This window comes from Microcaecilia unicolor, chromosome 2 (genome assembly GCF_901765095.1).
Source record: "Microcaecilia unicolor chromosome 2, aMicUni1.1, whole genome shotgun sequence".
Lineage (NCBI taxonomy): Eukaryota > Metazoa > Chordata > Amphibia > Gymnophiona > Siphonopidae > Microcaecilia > Microcaecilia unicolor.
Genome location: NC_044032.1, coordinates 383,164,181 through 383,181,760, shown reverse-complemented (window position 1 = coordinate 383,181,760; position 17,580 = coordinate 383,164,181). Strand labels below are relative to the sequence as shown.

Sequence of the window (17,580 nt, the reverse complement as noted above, 5' to 3'; positions counted from 1 at the left end):
TGGCTTGGAGCACCATGCCGTGACGGCGAGCCCAGAGCCACATGCTGACGGCTTCCTGACACAGGGGGCGAGATCCGGTGCCCCCCTGCTTGTTGACGTAGTACATGGCAACCTGGTTGTCTGTCTGAATTTGGATAATTTGGTGGGACAGCCGATCTCTGAAAGCCTTCAGAGCGTTCCAGATCGCTCGCAACTCCAGAAGATTGATCTGTAGATCGCGTTCCTGGAGGGACCAGCTTCCTTGGGTGTGAAGCCCATCTACATGAGCTCCCCATCCCAGGAGAGACGCATCCGTGGTCAGCACTTTTTGTAGCTGAGGAATTTGGAAAGGACGTCCCAGAGTCAAATTGGACCAAATCGTCCACCAGTACAGGGATTCGAGAAAACTCGTGGACAGGTGGATCACGTCTTCTAGATCCCCAGCAGTCTGAAACCACTGGGAAGCTAGGGTCCATTGAGCAGATCTCATGTGAAGGCGGGCCATGGGAGTCACATGAACTGTGGAGGCCATGTGGCCCAGCAATCTCAACATCTGCCGAGCTGTGATCTGCTGGGACGCTCGCACCCGCGAGACGAGGGACAACAAGTTGTTGGCTCTCGCCTCTGGGAGATAGGCGCGAGCAGTCCGAGAATCCAGCAGAGCTCCTATGAATTCGAGTCTCTGCGCCGGGAGAAGATGGGACTTTGGGTAATTTATCACAAACCCCAGTAGCTCCAGGGGCTCCTGCCTCGGACGTGTTCTTCACCAGCCAATCGTCGAGATATGGGAACACGTGCACCCCCAGCCTGCGAAGTGCTGCTGCTACTACAGCCAAGCACTTTGTGAACACCCTGGGCGCAGAGGCGAGCCCAAAGGGTAGCACACAGTACTGGAAGTGACGTGTGCCCAGCTGAAATCGCAGATACTGTCTGTGAGCTGGCAGTATCGGGATGTGTGTGTAGGCATCCTTCAAGTCCAGAGAGCATAGCCAATCGTTTTCCTGAATCATGGGAAGTAGGGTGCCCAGGGAAAGCATCCTGAACTTTTCTTTGACCAGATATTTGTTCAGGGCCCTTAGGTCTAGGATGGGACGCATCCCCCCTGTTTTCTTTTCCACAAGGAAGTACCTGGAATAGAATCCCAGCCCTTCTTGCCCGGATGGCACGGGCTCGACCGCATTGGCGCTGAGAAGGGCGGAGAGTTCCTCTGCAAGTACCTGCTTGTGCTGGAAGCTGTAAGACTGAGCTCCCGGTGGACAATTTGGAGGTTTTGAGGCCAAATTGAGGGTGTATCCTTGCCGGACTATTTGGAGAACCCACTGATCGGAGGTTATGAGAGGCCACCTTTGGTGAAAAGCTTTCAACCTCCCTCCGACTGGTAGGTCGCCCGGCACTGACACTTGGATGTCGGCTATGCTCTGCTGGAGCCAGTCAAAAGCTCGTCCCTTGCTTTTGCTGGGGAGCCGAGGGGCCTTGCTGAGTCGCACGCTGCTGACGAGAGCGAGCGCGCTGGGGCTTAGCCTGGGCCGCAGGCTGTCGAGAAGGAGGATTGTACCTACGCTTGCCAGAAGAGTAGGGAACAGTCTTCCTTCCCCCGAAAAATTGTCTACCTGTAGAGGTAGAAGCTGAAGGCTGCCGGCGGGAGAATTTGTCGAATGCGGTGTCCCGCTGGTGGAGCTGCTCTACCACCTGCTCGACTTTCTCTCCAAAAATGTTATCCGCACGGCAAGGCGAGTCCGCAATCCGCTGCTGGATTCTATTCTCCAGGTCGGAGGCACGCAGCCATGAGAGCCTGCGCATCACCACACCTTGAGCAGCGGCCCTGGACGCAACATCAAAGGTGTCATACACCCCTCTGGCCAGGAATTTTCTGCACGCCTTCAGCTGCCTGACCACCTCCTGAAAAGGCTTGGCTTGCTCAGGGGGGAGAGCATCAACCAAGCCCGCCAACTGCCGCACATTGTTCCGCATGTGTATGCTCGTGTAGAGCTGGTAAGACTGAATTTTGGCCACGAGCATAGAAGAATGGTAGGCCTTCCTCCCAAAGGAGTCTAAGGTTCTAGAGTCCTTGCCCGGGGGCGCCGAAGCATGCTCCCTAGAACTCTTAGCCTTCTTTAGGGCCAGATCCACAACTCCAGAATCATGAGGCAACTGAGTGCGCATCAGATCTGGGTCCCCATGGATCCGGTACTGGGACTCGATCTTCTTGGGGATGTGGGGATTACTTAGAGGCTTGGTCCAGTTCACCAGCAATGTCTTTTTGAGGACATGGTGCAGGGGAACAGTGGACGCTTCCTTAGGTGGAGAAGGATAGTCCAGGAGCTCAAACATTTCAGCCCTGGGCTCGTCCTCCACAACCACCGGGAAGGGGATGGCCGTAGACATCTCCCGGACAAAGGAAGCGAAAGACAGACTCTCAGGAGGGGAAAGCTGTCTTTCAGGAGAGGGAGTGGGATCGGAAGGAAGACCCTCAGACTCCTCGTCAGAGAAGTATCTGGGGTCTTCTTCCTCTTCCCATGAGGCCTCACCCTCGGTGTCAGACACAAGTTCACGGACCTGTGTCTGCAACCGTGCCCGACTCGACTCCGTGGAGCCACGTCCACGATGGGGGCATCGAGAGGTAGACTCCCTCGCCCGCATCGGCGAAGCTCCCTCCGCCGACGTAGTCGGGGAGCCTTCCTGGGAGGCGACGGCAGCCGGCACCGCACGCGGTACCGACACCGGAGACCTCACCTCGGGCGATGGGCCAGCCGGCGCCACGCTCGACGGCACCGGAGGCGCAAGCACCGCCGGTACCGGAGGGGTAGGGCGCAACAGCTCTCCCAGGATCTCTGGGAGAACGGCCCGGAGGCTCTCGTTCAGAGCGGCTGCAGAGAAAGGCATGGAAGTCGATGCAGGCGTCGACGTCAGAACCTGTTCCGGGCGTGGAGGCTGTTCCGGGCTGTCCAGAGTGGAGCGCATCGACACCTCCTGAACAGAGGGTGAGCGGTCCTCTCGGTGCTGATGCCTGCTGGGTGCCGACTCCCTCGGCGACCCAGAGCTCTCGGTACCGACACGGGAAGGGGACCAGTGACGATGCTTCTTCGACTTCTTGGAACGAAGCATGTCACTGGAGCTTCCCGGTACCGACGAGGAGGACGTAGAATCCAGCCGTCGCTTCCTCGGGGCCGAGGCCGAAGGAGGTCGGTCTCGGGGGGGCTGTACCGCAGGAGCCCTCAGGGTAGGGGGAGACCCACCCGAAGGCTCACCGCCACCAGCAGGGGAATGGACAGCCCTCACCTGCACTCCAGACGATGCACCACCGTCCGACGACATCAGCAGACGAGGTCCCGGTACCACCGACGTCGATGCAGCTATCCGATGTCTCGGCGCTGATGCAGAGGGCCGATGCCTCGATGCACTCGATGCACTGGCGGCCGAGGATGAAGCTCTGGACGCTGAAGACGTCGATGCACTCGATACCCCCGGTGCCGATGCCGACGAAGAGCCCGAGAACAAAACGTTCCACTGGGCCAATCTCGCTACCTGAGTCCGCCTTTGCAAAAGGGAACACAGACTACAGGCCTGAGGGCGGTGCTCGGCCCCCAGACACTGAAGACACGACGCGTGCCTGTCAGTGAGCGAGATTACCCGGGCGCACTGGGTGCATTTCTTGAAGCCGCTGGAAGGCTTCGATGTCATGGGCGGAAAAATCACGCCGGCGAAATCAAAAGCCGAAATGGCGAAAGTGAGCACCAAAACTTTGAGGGAGAAAAATCTCGACCGAGGCCGAAAAGAGGCCTACCCCGACGACGAAAGAAAACTTACCGGGGCAAAATCTGAAAATACGGGAAGGGGCAAACGAAACCCGAGAGGGCTTCCGGAGCACTTCCCGAACAGTTTTTGAGGATTTTCCAAAGAAAAAACACGTCGAAAAAGGACGCGCGAGGTCGACTTTCCGGGGCTCGACACGGCGAAAACACGACCGTACCGAGTGCGGACAAAAGAAGACTGGCCGGCTCGAGCCGGTTTCGGGCGGGAAGACGGCCCGCGCATGCGCGGTGCACGCGGGCGCGCGAGGACTAGCAAAGGACTTTGCTAGTGAAGATTCCGATTGGAGGGGCTGCCGTGGACGTCACCCATCAGTGAGAACAAGCAGCCTGCTTGTCCTCGGAGAATTGATTTTTGATTTATAGTATTGTATTATTTTATCATTGTTGAATTAGATAGCCCAGTTTTGTATTAGTGCATATTCATTAGGGATATTCTGGAAACCTGGCCTGCTTGCAGCTCTCAGGGACTAAACTTGGACAAGCCTGTTCTAAAACAAGAGTAATACACGTGCTTTATTTTGTGGGTGCTGATAACATATGTCCGCATGGATATTACTGATGGAATGTTGTAGATTTTAAATGCAATCATCACTGAACAGACAGAAGTCTTCGTTTGTAAATAACAATACTTAGCATCCATAGGTAATAATTTTTATTCAGGTTATAGTGCACACCCACAGTCCTTGAGAAATGCTGTGGAAACAGAGAACACTGAAGGGTTCACTTCACACTCCTGACAGCCTACACAAACCCCTGGTATAAGAGCAGCTTTCCAACAAATGTACTTCTTCCTATCTACATGTTCTAGGAGCAAATTTCGCCTGCCATGGCCAGAGGGAACATCTGTCCCATCCATGCCAAGAAGCTAAAGGTACAGAGAGAAAAAAAAGTGAATCAACCAATCACATTGGCCAATCTGAAGATCTACAGTGCACCAACCTCGAGAAATTAAGCTGGGTCTATCCGCGGCTCCGCCTACAAGGTGTTCTTCCAAAAAACACTGATAATGACAGTGGCACTTGCGAACCACCAACAGGTCAACGTTCAAGATAACCACAACAAGACAAATTCAACTGATTCATAGAACAATTGTGTGCAAATCTATACATTCATTTTGGACATCCTGTTGGTGATTAGGGAAGAACATTGTTGGAGAGCAGTGCTGTATGAGAAACCTGCTACATTAACAAATCCATTTCAATAAGGACTTACACCAGTGAGAAGGAGTGCTGCCCAGATCTATTGTACAAACTTTGCCAGCTGGCATAAAAATGCCAGGACTACCAGTAATTCTAATCTGCTTCATATCTTGCCTGATGAGAGCTGAAGAGGCGTAAAACAGTTGTTGTTTTTTGTTTTTTTAACAAGTTTATACAGCTGTACTCCACAGGGTACACCCCAGACTCTACAGCAGTAGCATGTCTACCCATTACAGCAAAGCAGGACTTTTTTTGAGAGGGTACTTGGGGGTACTGAATACCGGCACCTTTTCTATTGTCTGCTAAAATTGACTAATGGACCCCAAGTTTTAATGAAAAAGCTCAGGCTCTACACACCAATTCTGCCTTTTCATAGATTCTGTGACTGGTTGCAGGGGGCCTGGCTATTGTGCGGTGGGCCCTGAAGGGTGGCCTAGCATTTGAGTACCTGCACCTTTTTTCCTAGAAACAATTCACTGTATAGGACCAATGTTTAGTAGCCCAATATGTTGCATGATACACCTGAACATCTGTCCACATGGACTTTGCAGCTAATTTTCAAGGGGGTGGGGGTGGAGAGAAAAGTGGAAAAATCTAGCAGTATAGTTGTTTATTCCTCCTACTTTCAACATACTCATTTTAACTTAATAAAAATTATGCGTGTTATGCAGGGCCTTTTTTCAGGGGGTACTGAGTACCAGCACCTTTCCCATTGTCTGCTAAATTTGGCCCATGGTCCCCAAGTTTTCATGAAAGAGCTCAGGCTCTACACACCAATTCTGCCTTGTCATAGATTCTGTGACTGGTTGCAGGGGGCCTGGCTATTGTGGGGTGGGTCCCTCAGTGATCACCCCAGCCCTGGCATTTGAGTACCGGCAGCTTTTTTGCTAGAAAAATGCACTGCAGCAAAGCGGGAAAAGCAAACCAGAACAGATGAAGCATGACCTACCGCAAACAGTGAGCCTTGATAGACACAGGCACCTGTGAGAGAAAACAAATGGGAACAGGGATTAGTAAAAGGCCAGCACACCATTTAAATCACCGCACATATCAATGTATGCCTTCAGAAAACAAAAAGGAGGCAAACCACTCTTTGGAAATTAAGGTTTAACAGTCCTTTTAATATGTAAAGTAAGGATAAGTGGTAGGAAGAGGCAGAAGCTGCTTTCATCATTAGTACTCATCTTTCTTGGTCTGTAATAAGTCTGACTAGACTCAGAATCAGTCATCTGAGATGTTTTTCGGACATTGGGTGGGGGCCAGTACTAAGTCAGGGGTTCTTAACCAGTGTACCCCTTGGAAGATGTCTAACAGGGTGCAGAGAAGGGTCTTAAAAGCCGAGGCAAACTGTAACTTTCTAGAAGAGTGAAGGCAATTATTAAGACAGTTATTGATAATATAACTGCGTACACCATTCTGATGTCACTGAAGGGCAGTATATCAAGTCTTTAACTAAGGGACCTGTTTACTAAGGTGTGTTAGTGTTTTTAGAACGCACGCTTACAATGTAGGTGCTTATAGGGATATTGTAGGCACGTACATGGTTAACGTGCGTTAAAAACGTTAGCGTGCCTATAGCACTGCTTAGTAAACAGGACCCTAAACTAAACTAATATTATTTTAGCAACATGCTAATAACTGCTCTGTTAGGAGCCGACAGCCACATATGTAGCTGTCAGTAGTCACTAGTGGACAGGTGGTTTAGGAAAAGGGTGCAAGTGTTTCATTGATCAGTTAAAAGGATGCAGGTCTGCCTCTGGCCTGGCTCCCAATTTGCAGTTTAAAAATGGGCTGGTTTCCAAGACAACCAAATGAAACCAGCACCACTGTCTGTAAAGCAATTTCCTGAATATTTCCATTCATAACCTCAAAACCAGACCTGTCTGTGACAAGTAAGAAGCAGCTTGCTATCCTATACATGTTAACACTCATTTACTGATGCAAATCCTCAATAAATAGACAGGGCTTGATATTCAAAGACAACTATAAGTTCACCGGTAGGCATCGAAAGCAATTGCCCTATCAATATAAGTTATATGGATAGTACTGGGCCACTGAAGTCATTATATGGGTCCAATATTATCTGTATAAAAAAAAAAATGGGTTGGGGTGAGACAAGGGCAGTTGAAAGAATTATCCAGAGTATATTCATGAACTATTCAGATAGGTTAAACAATTAAGCCTTTTATATTCCACTAATTCCTGTCAATTGTTCTAAGAAAATTACAAATAAGAAGACTGGATTATATATCCAAGAACTTACAGAGTAAGGAGTGAATTCTATAAATCATGCCTAAAAAATTCAGTGCGGAAACAAATGCTTAAGTGCTATTCTATATGCTGCGCATAAAGTTAGGTGCAATTTATAGAATAAGCGCTTAAGCGCAGTAGTCATGCGTATAAATTTAGGCATGTCCATAGTTCTTCAGAAGCCGGGTAAGCCGGCGGATTGTCTGGACTCTTATCGTCCAATTTCGCTGCTCAATACGGAGGTAAAGCTATTGGCTATGATCATAGTTAATAGGCTGTCGAGAATTCTTCCTTCATTGGTGACCGAGCCTCAGGTGGGGCTCACCTGTGGGAAGGTGATCACGAAAAACATGAGAATATTGGCGGCTTTGGAGACCATTGACTTGGAAAAGGTTCCAGCTCTATTAATAAGCTTTGATGCAGAAAAAGCGTTCGATAGGGTGGAGTGGGGGTTCATTTTGGGGGTGTTGGGGGTATTGAGGGTTGGTTTGCTCAGGCGGTGCGGACCCTATACTCAGACCCGAAGGCGCAGGTGTGCGCCAAAGGAATATTGTCGGATTGGTTCCCAATTAGACGGGGGACTCAACAGGGCTGCCCCCTGTCGCCACTACTTTTTGTGTTAACTTTGGACCCTCTTTTGAGGGAGATTCAGAATAACTCGGATATATGAGTGCAGATAGGGCATTTTACGTTTAAGTCAGCAGCATTTGCAAATGATCTTCACTACTGAATCTCATGGAAAGCCTGGTGGAGTATGGAGATTTCTCAGGATTTCAGTTGAATTTTACAAAGTCAGAGGCATTGGCGAGCTTGGATAATTTGTGACAGTCGTGGGGAGAGGGGTTCCCTTTGAGGTGGGCGCGGGAGTCGTTCCGTTACTTAGGTTTACAGTTGTCCATGGATCCACTGCTTCTGTGTGACACTAATGTTTCAAAGTTGCTTAAAGAGATGAAAAAGCAGTTGTCGCTTTGGTCCACTCTCCTGTTGTCGTTTCTGGGTAGGTTGCATCTTTTTAGAATGATCGTTTTTCCGAGGTGGTTGTATGTGTTACAAACCCTGCCTATTTGTTTATTGAGACGAGACCTGGTATTATTTCAGAGGATGGTGGCAAGGTTTTGTTGGGGGAGGGGGGAGGAAACCAAAAATGAGGTGGCATTACTTGACAGGAGCCCAAAAATTGGGTTGGGGTTTCCTGATCTTCGAAAATATAATCCAGCATGCTTGCTACGTCATCTACGGAATTGGTTGCTGGGTACCACATCATGCACGGATATAAGGATAGAACAGGCTTATTTTAGACCATGGCATCTGAGCTATTTGCTTCATACTCCAAGGGGGAGATTGCCGGTGAGAATGCGTAGGAGTATATTGCTTAGACCCCTCTGGTTGTTGTGGAGGGCGGTGCTTCCCCTGTGGAGGCAATGCCCGACAAGTAGTGTATGGTTGCCTCTGCGGGGAAACGCAGATTTTATGCCAGGCGGAGAAAATGCGAAGGGGGTAACTTAGTTAGAAAGTTTAGTTAAGGAGGATGGATCCCTAATGCCCTTGCAAGATTTTTTAGATCAATGTGCACAAGGTTCAGCAACGATCTTTGCTTATAGCCAATTATCTCACTATGTGCATTCTTTGCCAGGGGGCAGTTTGGACGTCAACTGAGAGAATTTTTGGAGGGGAACGCCGTAGGCCAAATATCGGTTTTGTGGTTTCATGGTGAGTTATGTAGGAAGGCTCAAGAAAGGGACCTGCAAGAAGTTGCGGGTCGGTGGAGCAAGACTTTCCTTCCATGTTAAATTGTACAGCGCTGCGTAACCCTAGTAGCGCTTTAGAAATGTTAAGTAGTAAGTAGTAGTAGTAATAGTAGTAAACAATCTCGGCGCGGTTGATCCGGTCTTCTCTTCAGAGTGGCATGCGTTTGGTACATAGTACGGAACTGCAGGAATGCCACTTTCGGACAGTGCATAGGGCATATTTCTCCCAGAGACAGGCATTTCATGCGGGGGTGTCAGAAGCGCCTAGTTGCATCAAGTGTAAGAAGGCAGGGGCAACTTTATATCATGGGTTGTGGCAGTGTAAGCACATTACTCTGTTCTGGTCGGCAATAGCTCAATTTCTTCAAGGGGTGGTAGGACATGTAATTACTTTATCCTTTGAGAGAGTAGTGTTTAGTGCTCCGTGTTTGTGGCAGGAGGGTACAAGAGAAGAGAAATTGTTCTTGGGTAAATCATGTATACTAAGGAGGAAATGCATTCTCAATCACTGGATCCTGGATCGCCCTCCCTCCTTCTGGTATTGGAGGAACAAATTGAATTAATTAATAGTTTGGGAGTCTCGGGGAACATGTTTGTCTCCTGGAAGGCAGTGTAGGGTCCTTGCAATTTGGGAGGCTTACTTGAACCAGATATCGCCATGGGCACGCAGTGAAATTTTGAACAAACTCCCCTGGGGAAGTTAGGTCTATTTGAGAGGGTGGGGGGGTGAGGCACTGCACCGGTGAAGGAGGGGAGGGTAGCTTTGGGGGGGAGGGCTAATAGTTTGTATAAAGAGTAGGGAAAGACCCAAGAGTAGCGACTTCCCTTACAGTTTATGGTTATAATGCTAAAGTTGAGGGGTTTTGGGGGGAAATACCAGTTTAAGAGGCATGGGGGGGAGTATTAGTATCAGAGTCCATATACTGGGTCTAAATATTGACTGATGGTCAAGGTGGGGAGCTGGGGTTTGTTTTTGTTTGTGTTTTTTTTTTTTTTATATCACTGACAAGTTTGAGGGTTTATCCTGTTTCTTCACCTTGGCAACAATAAGAATGTTTACTAATAAACAGACATATGTGTGTATCACCGGGGAGGGAGGGGCAGATAAAGTTTTAGGGGGGAGGGCGAAAAATTGTTAAAACTCTGAGGTTGGACTTGACTATTTTGTGTTAATCGGTATGTTGTCACATTTATTCCATTATCCACAAAGCTTATTGTCTGTGTTTAACATGCTGGTTTATTAATAAAAATTGTTGAAAGATAAAAAATGTAGGCAAGTCCATTTGCACCAACAAAAACATGGTTCAAATGCCCTCGCCTAAATTTACACACTGAACACCCTTATTCTATAATTGCATGCGTAACTCAAATCACGTCCATGCTCGGCCTTGAAATGCCCATGACCCTCCCATTTCTGCATCCCCTTTTCCGGGATGCACCTAAACTTACACGCATACATATTAATTAATTTCAATTAGCGCCAATAATTGCTTGTTAAAAAGCCAATTATTGGCACTAATGGCTCATTATTCAATTAAACTACACGCACAAATTGGGCATGTGCGCAATTTTTGGCAACGTTTATAGAATTAGGGGGTTAATTTTCACCTGATGAACAGCAGGCAGGCCTAAACTAAACAGACAGTTATGCACTACATAGATAGAGGTGTTGAATGTGAAAGGAAAGGAAAGGAATTCTGGATTTAGCGCACACCTTTTCAGGTATAGCGGAAGGTGAGTTACATTTTGGTATACTACTACTACTTATCATTTCTATAGCGCTACAAGGCATATGCAGCGCTGTACACCACACACAAAAAGACAGTCCCTGCTCAAAGAGCTTACAATCTAGATAAGACAGTTATAATGAGTCTTTCCCTGTCAGGCTCACAATCTAAGTTTGTACCTGGAGCTATGAAAGGTTAAGTGACTTGTCCAAGGTCACAAGGTGCTGCAGTGAGATTTGAACCCTGGCTTCCCCAGTTCTCAGTCTATCAGGCTATTCCTCCACTGTGGGGTATGTTAAACATTGGTACTAGCACTTAACCTAAGCCAGTCACGATGTCAGATGAGCACTAGCCCTACAATTAATGTCTAAAACATCAGAATGCCTGCTGTTGACTTTATCTTTTGATAATCTGAGAGGCTTTATTACCATAGTAACAGAGCATTCATCTTGGTATATAACTTGTGCAAATGTGTTCCAAGACAGTTTCTTCAGCTAATTTATATATTGGCCTATAATGCCTTTTTATACCAGCCCTAACTGACACTAGGAAGTACATTTCATTTAAGAAGCAGGCTCATGATTCTCAATTTGTGGTAGGCCTGGCTAATCACTGGGCAGAGACACGAATAGTCAAGTAGTAAGTTGCCCAGCAATGAGTCAGTGAGAGATGCATGCAGGCATTAAGCAATGAATCCAATCCTATATCATTTAGCAATACAGAAACCCACTATTTTCAGATTGCTGTGAACACACAAAAAAAAACCTCAATCAACTTGCAATAGTAATGGTAATAATAATGATGAAATAAAAGTCAAAAATATTCGGCCCAATATTCAGCCTGCAGTGTGGTAAGCAGCTGGCACTTCTAGCCAAAGGCTGAACTAACCCTGGATATTCAATGCCAGGGCATGGGTGACACCTGGCAGTGAATATCCGGGTATGACCTCTGACCCGGAAGTTAACCTGGCACCAGCCAATATTCAGACCGGAGCTCAGTTAATGTGGTTACTTAGCCAATTAGCAGATTGAAAATCGCCCTAACTCCACCCTCATACCACCTACAAACTAGACAGTTTCGGCATAGGTGGTTAGAGGGGATATTCAGTGGCACTATCCAGTTAAGTGCCACTGAATAGCCCCAGATAGCCCCACACAAGCAATTTAAAAGAGCCTCCCTAGCCATTTAAATCACTTTGAATATGTACCCCATAATTTCTCCAATGTTTGTTGAAGTATATCATACTGCACACTGAATGGTCTGAACTATTAAATGAAATCATAGGGGGGTCTTTTACAAAGGCGCTGTAGTGTTTTTAGCGTGGAATATATGTGTGTCTCTAGCGTTTAATGAATGCTTATTTTTTTGTGTGTAGTGAGGTAATTTTCAGTGATCATGGTGAACAACTTAATTTAAATGCCAGTACCCATGTTTAAATTAATATAATCAGCCCCACTACACATTTAATCAGTGGTGTTGCATATACGTGTTTGCCATTGACCACCACCACCAATATCTGTTTACTTCAGGTCTGCAACTCTAGGCTTTTCAAGATAGTGATGATTTTCAGACACCATCTGGATACAATTGCTACTCTGCTGTCCTTCCACCCCTCCAGTGTATGGATAGTGCAGAGTGGTTAAGTATGTCTTAAATCCAAAAGAATCCACGTATGTGGAGAACTCAAAGATCCCATGGAGAAGCTCAAGATGAGGAGAAAAGTGGGAACTAAAACCACGGAATCTCTGTATAAATAATACAAAAATAATATGTATATGAGCCAAATTGGAGATATGAGTAAGGTGCCAATTTGGCTCATGGCACTTTGGCTGTTTTCTCACATCCTATTAGTATGGACATGTGTCCATTTTTTTTCTGACTATCTGGTTTTCTTCTATGCCCTGCAGTTTTTATCTGTTTTCAAATTTGGCATTTTTTGTCCTATTTGCTTTATGCGTTCTTATTCCCACTCTCTGTCAGTCATTTCTCATCTTTCCCCTCAGCTCTTATAGGTCTAAATGTGGTATTCTCCCTTTCTTTCCACAGACCATCCTGTTTTTCTTCATGATTTTTACCTTTCTGATGATTTTGTTTTGCACTTGTATACAGGTCAGTAATATATTTCCGTATTTTTGTTCTATATACATATTATTTTTTTATTATTTATACAGAGATCCGGGTCACACTCAAGTGTACATTACATAGTACTTATTTCATTTATGAGTTTCGCATTCATGTGTTATTCATTTTAAATTTAGATACAGATTTTAACGCACATTGTATTATCTTCTTAAATTATATCCATAAGTTACATAAACTATACAAGCTCTGTTGTATTATATATGTTATATCTTTTATATATATTGTTTCAGACTCCTGATGCAAGCCTTCCGGCCGAAACACAACTTTGTGTTGAGTCATTTGTGATTTTTAAATAAACCTGGTTTTAAATTCAAGACATTGTGTGCTCCAGTCTCTAGAACCCGTGGTTTTAGTTCCCACTTTTCTCCTTTTCTTAACTATGTGTTAAGCCCGGCACTATCGAAATTGCTTTATAATATCTACAGAGAGAGAAGTTACACATTTACAGGCTATCAGCAATCACAACTTCTTTGAAAACTGACCTGATTCTGAATAATGCTACTGTTGGAAAATGGGGTTTTATCTGTCATTGTGATTCTCTCTTCTGCTCTGTGAAACTAATCTTCACCAATGTGAAAAGCCTTTCTCTACAAGTTCCTAGCCTGCTTCATAACATCTATTCTGATTTAGGTAAGATTCTGCAGTATTTTACTGTACTAGGCATCTGGAGGCTTCCTTTGGTGTCAGCCAGGAATGAAGGGGTTAACCTTGTTCACTAGCTTCAAATTAAGATTTGGACTGCATGTTCCCCCAGTCTCCTGAAGGAGCAGTAATATTTTATATTAAATCTTTTTTTATTGACAGTATACAAAACAGCACAAGCATATACAGTTATCAAAGAGAAAACACAGATACAAAATATCGTCAAACAAACCTAACATAGTTAAGAAGTTTTACATTTTCTTCCCCCATCCCAACCTCCCATCTCCTCCTATTCCTATATCCCTCTCCCATCCCAACATCCCACCTCTACCCCAACCCCAAATTAAAGTACTATCCCAAAATATGGGATCGGACACATGAATATCCCCCACCCACCCCCACCTATCATAACCAGCCCACTTAACAGCAAAATTAGGCCCCCATCCTGAATGAACTAGGCTTTAACATGAGACAAATAAACTCATACTAAGGCGTTCTATTATGCACTAGCGAAATATACAAAATAAAGATAAAATATAGACAGAAAGGACCAGTCCAACGCCAACTACAAGCAAGTCCAAGGCTCACAGAAGCAGCATTTTAAGTGCCCACTCCGGCTGGGACAGTTTGCCAAAAAGCTTGCGCTGCCTCCACAGCAGTAAAAATATGAATCTTGCATTCATACTTAATCCGAAGTCGCGCTGGATAAAGCAAAGCACATGGAATCTTTTGGAGATAAAGCTGAGAACATGGGGATTCAAAAGCTTTCCAAGTAGTGCACTTGAGCAGTAAAGTCTTGAAAACGTAAAACTCCTAGTTTCAAATTCCAAATTATGTCCACGCGCAAGGCTTGCAGGATAGCTTGCTTATGTGCTAAGTGAACTACACGAAATACAACCACTCTAGGCCTTGCAGGTACTCCAGTTCCAGTGCCTAACCAATGAGCCTATTCTTTTTTAAAAGGAGCATCAAGAGAGATCAACTGTGAAGAATTCAGAATCCGTCTCTAAAGTCTTCACAAAAATGTCATCCTTCAGGGACTCGGAAAGGCCCACCAAACACAGATTATGGCGCCGGGCTCTGCCCACTAAATCATTCACCTTGTGCTCCATCTGTGAAGACTAAGGCAAAGCTGATCCATATCCCACGATGTGCTTTGGGCCCCAACTTCCAACGCTCCCACTTGATGTTGCTGCGCATCAAACGTTAGGTCCATGCTATCCAAACTGTCATGAGCAGCCTCAATTCTATTGTGCAACTGCTGTAGTTTAATATCCAGTTTAAGTTCCACCACTGCCCACACTTCCGACATGATCTCGTTAGTCCATGCTGAGCTTACCGATGGACTCAGCAGGGCCTAAAAAGCCACCATCTTAGCTTCCATTCCCCATAATTTCTCTGGAGCCCTGCAGGTCAATCTCAATGCAATAAGAAATCAGAACACCTCAAAACCATCCCAGCAGAGAATCCTTAAACTTTAATAGTCAACTCTTGCAAAAAAAAAAAAAAAAAGTCAGGATATGTGGCAAATTCTTTGAGGGGGGGATGGAGGAGCCAAACAGGCAGCCTCTGCTCCTGCTCTAGGCATCATAATATTTTAATTTTTCACAGTACTACAGTATTTTAATTTTTCACAGTTCAGGAAACCAGTGTGTTGGACTATGACTGGTCCTAAGGGAGGTGGCTCAGAATGTGCCAGAATTCTTTAGCATGGCATGGGCTTGAAAAACAGGAAAGTTGACCGATGGCCAGGACCCAGGGCTGGCCCAACGGAACCTTCAGCAGTGCACCTCCTCCCCTCAGAGGCTGCAGCCTGTTTTATACATTGTTGCCAACCGGTCAGGCGTATAGTACCACCAGTACAGAATCTTGTGTCCACTTTCTATTAGCGCACTGGATATGGATACTTTTAATAAAGACCGGAAGGCCTGCGCCCATTGGGTTGATTCATAAGTGGAACCCATAGCCATCTCCCATTTCTTTGTATAATGCTCTATGGGATTATCCCCAGATATTAGGGCCTTATAAATTCTGGTTATCCCTCCTTTCCCCCCCCCCCCCCCCATCATTCCCTGTTCCAATAGTGTCTCGGTTAAACTGAGTTCCTCCTCTGCCCGCTTTTTAATGAAATCACGAACTTGACAAAACTGGAAGACCTGTAGGGGGGAGAGCCCATGAATATGGCAGAGTTCTTCATACGAGGCCACTGCCCCCTGATCCAGCATTTGTCCCAGCTCACATAGGCCCCGTCTTTCCCAGTCTAAGTAAGCCTTGTCTAGTGGACCCGGGCCAAACTGGGGAGCGAATCTAAGGAACATATGTGGCGGCAGCCGTTTTTGACGTGCCAGGGCCCCTTTTACCACAGCGGGTGAAAATAACCAAAAATGAAATAGATGTGCATTAAGTGGGGAGCACTTACTGACACCCATTGAAGTAACATAAGGGCTCCTGCACCAACCTGGCGGTAACCGGGCAGCACTGCATTAGGGTAACCCCCTGCGAAATATATTTTTCAGTATTTCCCCTAAAGCCACAAATGGTGCGTGCTGTGGGTGGAACTACCACCGGCACCCACGTTGGGCCAGCAGTAGTTCTGGGTTGCTGCGCAGCAACACAGGACTGTGTTTTATGCACTCCTATTTATGTGGTTAACTTACACTGAATGTTGACACTTAACTGCTCAAGTGCTGATTCCACTGCTGGACCAGCCACAAAATAGTCGATTTTGTGTTTGGTGGCTAGTGCTGAAATTTAATGGCACAAACTGGTTAAGTGCCGCTAAATATCAGCAGATAGCACCACGCAAGCGATTTAACCAGTCAGGCTCCATTCCTGGCCCGTTAAATCGCTTTCAAGATCGACCCCATAATTCCTTCAGGTGGAAAGAACCAGGCACACCCATTAAAGGGGGGCCGACCATAACCGGGCTGAAGGCCAGCAAAGACAGAAGTGTGGGGGAGGGTACAGGGAGGGCCTAGCTAGAGAGCAGAGGTAGTAGTGGGAGGGAAACAAGGGGTAGCAAGGGGAGGGGGCAGGAAAGAAGGGGAGGAGCAAGGGAGGAGGAGAGAGGAATTTGAACTGCACAGGAAGTCCTTTTGAATTTGGAAGCAGGAGAAGAGCAACGCTGGGCAGCAGCTCCTGAAATTTTTACAGGCACATGTTTTGTGTCTGCCCTGGGCAGAGCTTGTGCAGAGTACAGCCAAAGAAGCTCTTACAGCAGAGCACGATATTCCAGCAAATTGAGAACAAATTTTACGGTATGTAGACATTTAAAACTTTGTGCAGCTGCAAGGCATTTTAGCTTTCTCCTGCCGACCCCCATTTAGCTTTTCCAGGATGGCCAGCCATCTCGGGTTAGCTGCCTATCTCACGGCATTATGCGCACTAGGCTAGAGTCCCACATACGCTGCCCATGGCGCATGGCAGATGGGTTTGCCACAGCGCGGTTGCTGTTTTTGGCCGGCCATGCAGTGCTCGCAATCCGCAGTGCATAGCACGGCACTGAGGCACGACTCGGAAGACCTTGTGTACAGTACTGAACCGAGGCGCAAACACCTTTAATGGTACGTCATTTTTGCTCTTCTCCTGCCTCAGCGGCACACCGCACGTTAAGATGCGGTGATGGCCGGCCACTAATACTTGGCCGACAGTTACGCACTATACGGCAACGGACCTTCGAGCCCCATTGTGGCCGGCCACGCCGTGTTATCTAATTCGAAAAATTAATGCGTTATAAGCTGTCCATGCCAATACGGCGACGGACCTTAAAACCCGTTATGGCCGTTGATTGTTCTACAGGCACACGTGTCTAGGCCCATTTCGGTTGATCCGGCAGACCTAGTGCATAGCACGGCACTGAGGCACGACTTGGAAGACCTTGTGCACAGCACTGAACCGAAACGCAAACGATCCCAGGGAGACGAAAACATCTTTAATGGTACGTAATTTTTGCTCTTCTCCTGCCTCAGCGGCACATCGCATGTTAAGATGCGGTGATGGCCGGCCAATAATACTTAGCCGACAGTTACGCGCTATATGGCAACGGACCTTTGAGCCCCGTTGTGGCTGGCCACGCCGTGTT

At 46.8% G+C, this 17,580-nt stretch overlaps 1 protein-coding gene across 1 annotated transcript in view; it reads right to left on the bottom strand.

Moving 5' to 3' along the window:
* FRAS1 (Fraser extracellular matrix complex subunit 1) overlaps nt 1–17,580 on the bottom strand; it is a 689,426-nt gene that overhangs the window by 650,763 nt on the left and 21,083 nt on the right. The window contains 1 exon segment of the mRNA XM_030190549.1: nt 5,940–5,971. Within this exon segment, the coding sequence (XP_030046409.1) occupies nt 5,940–5,971 (32 nt within the window).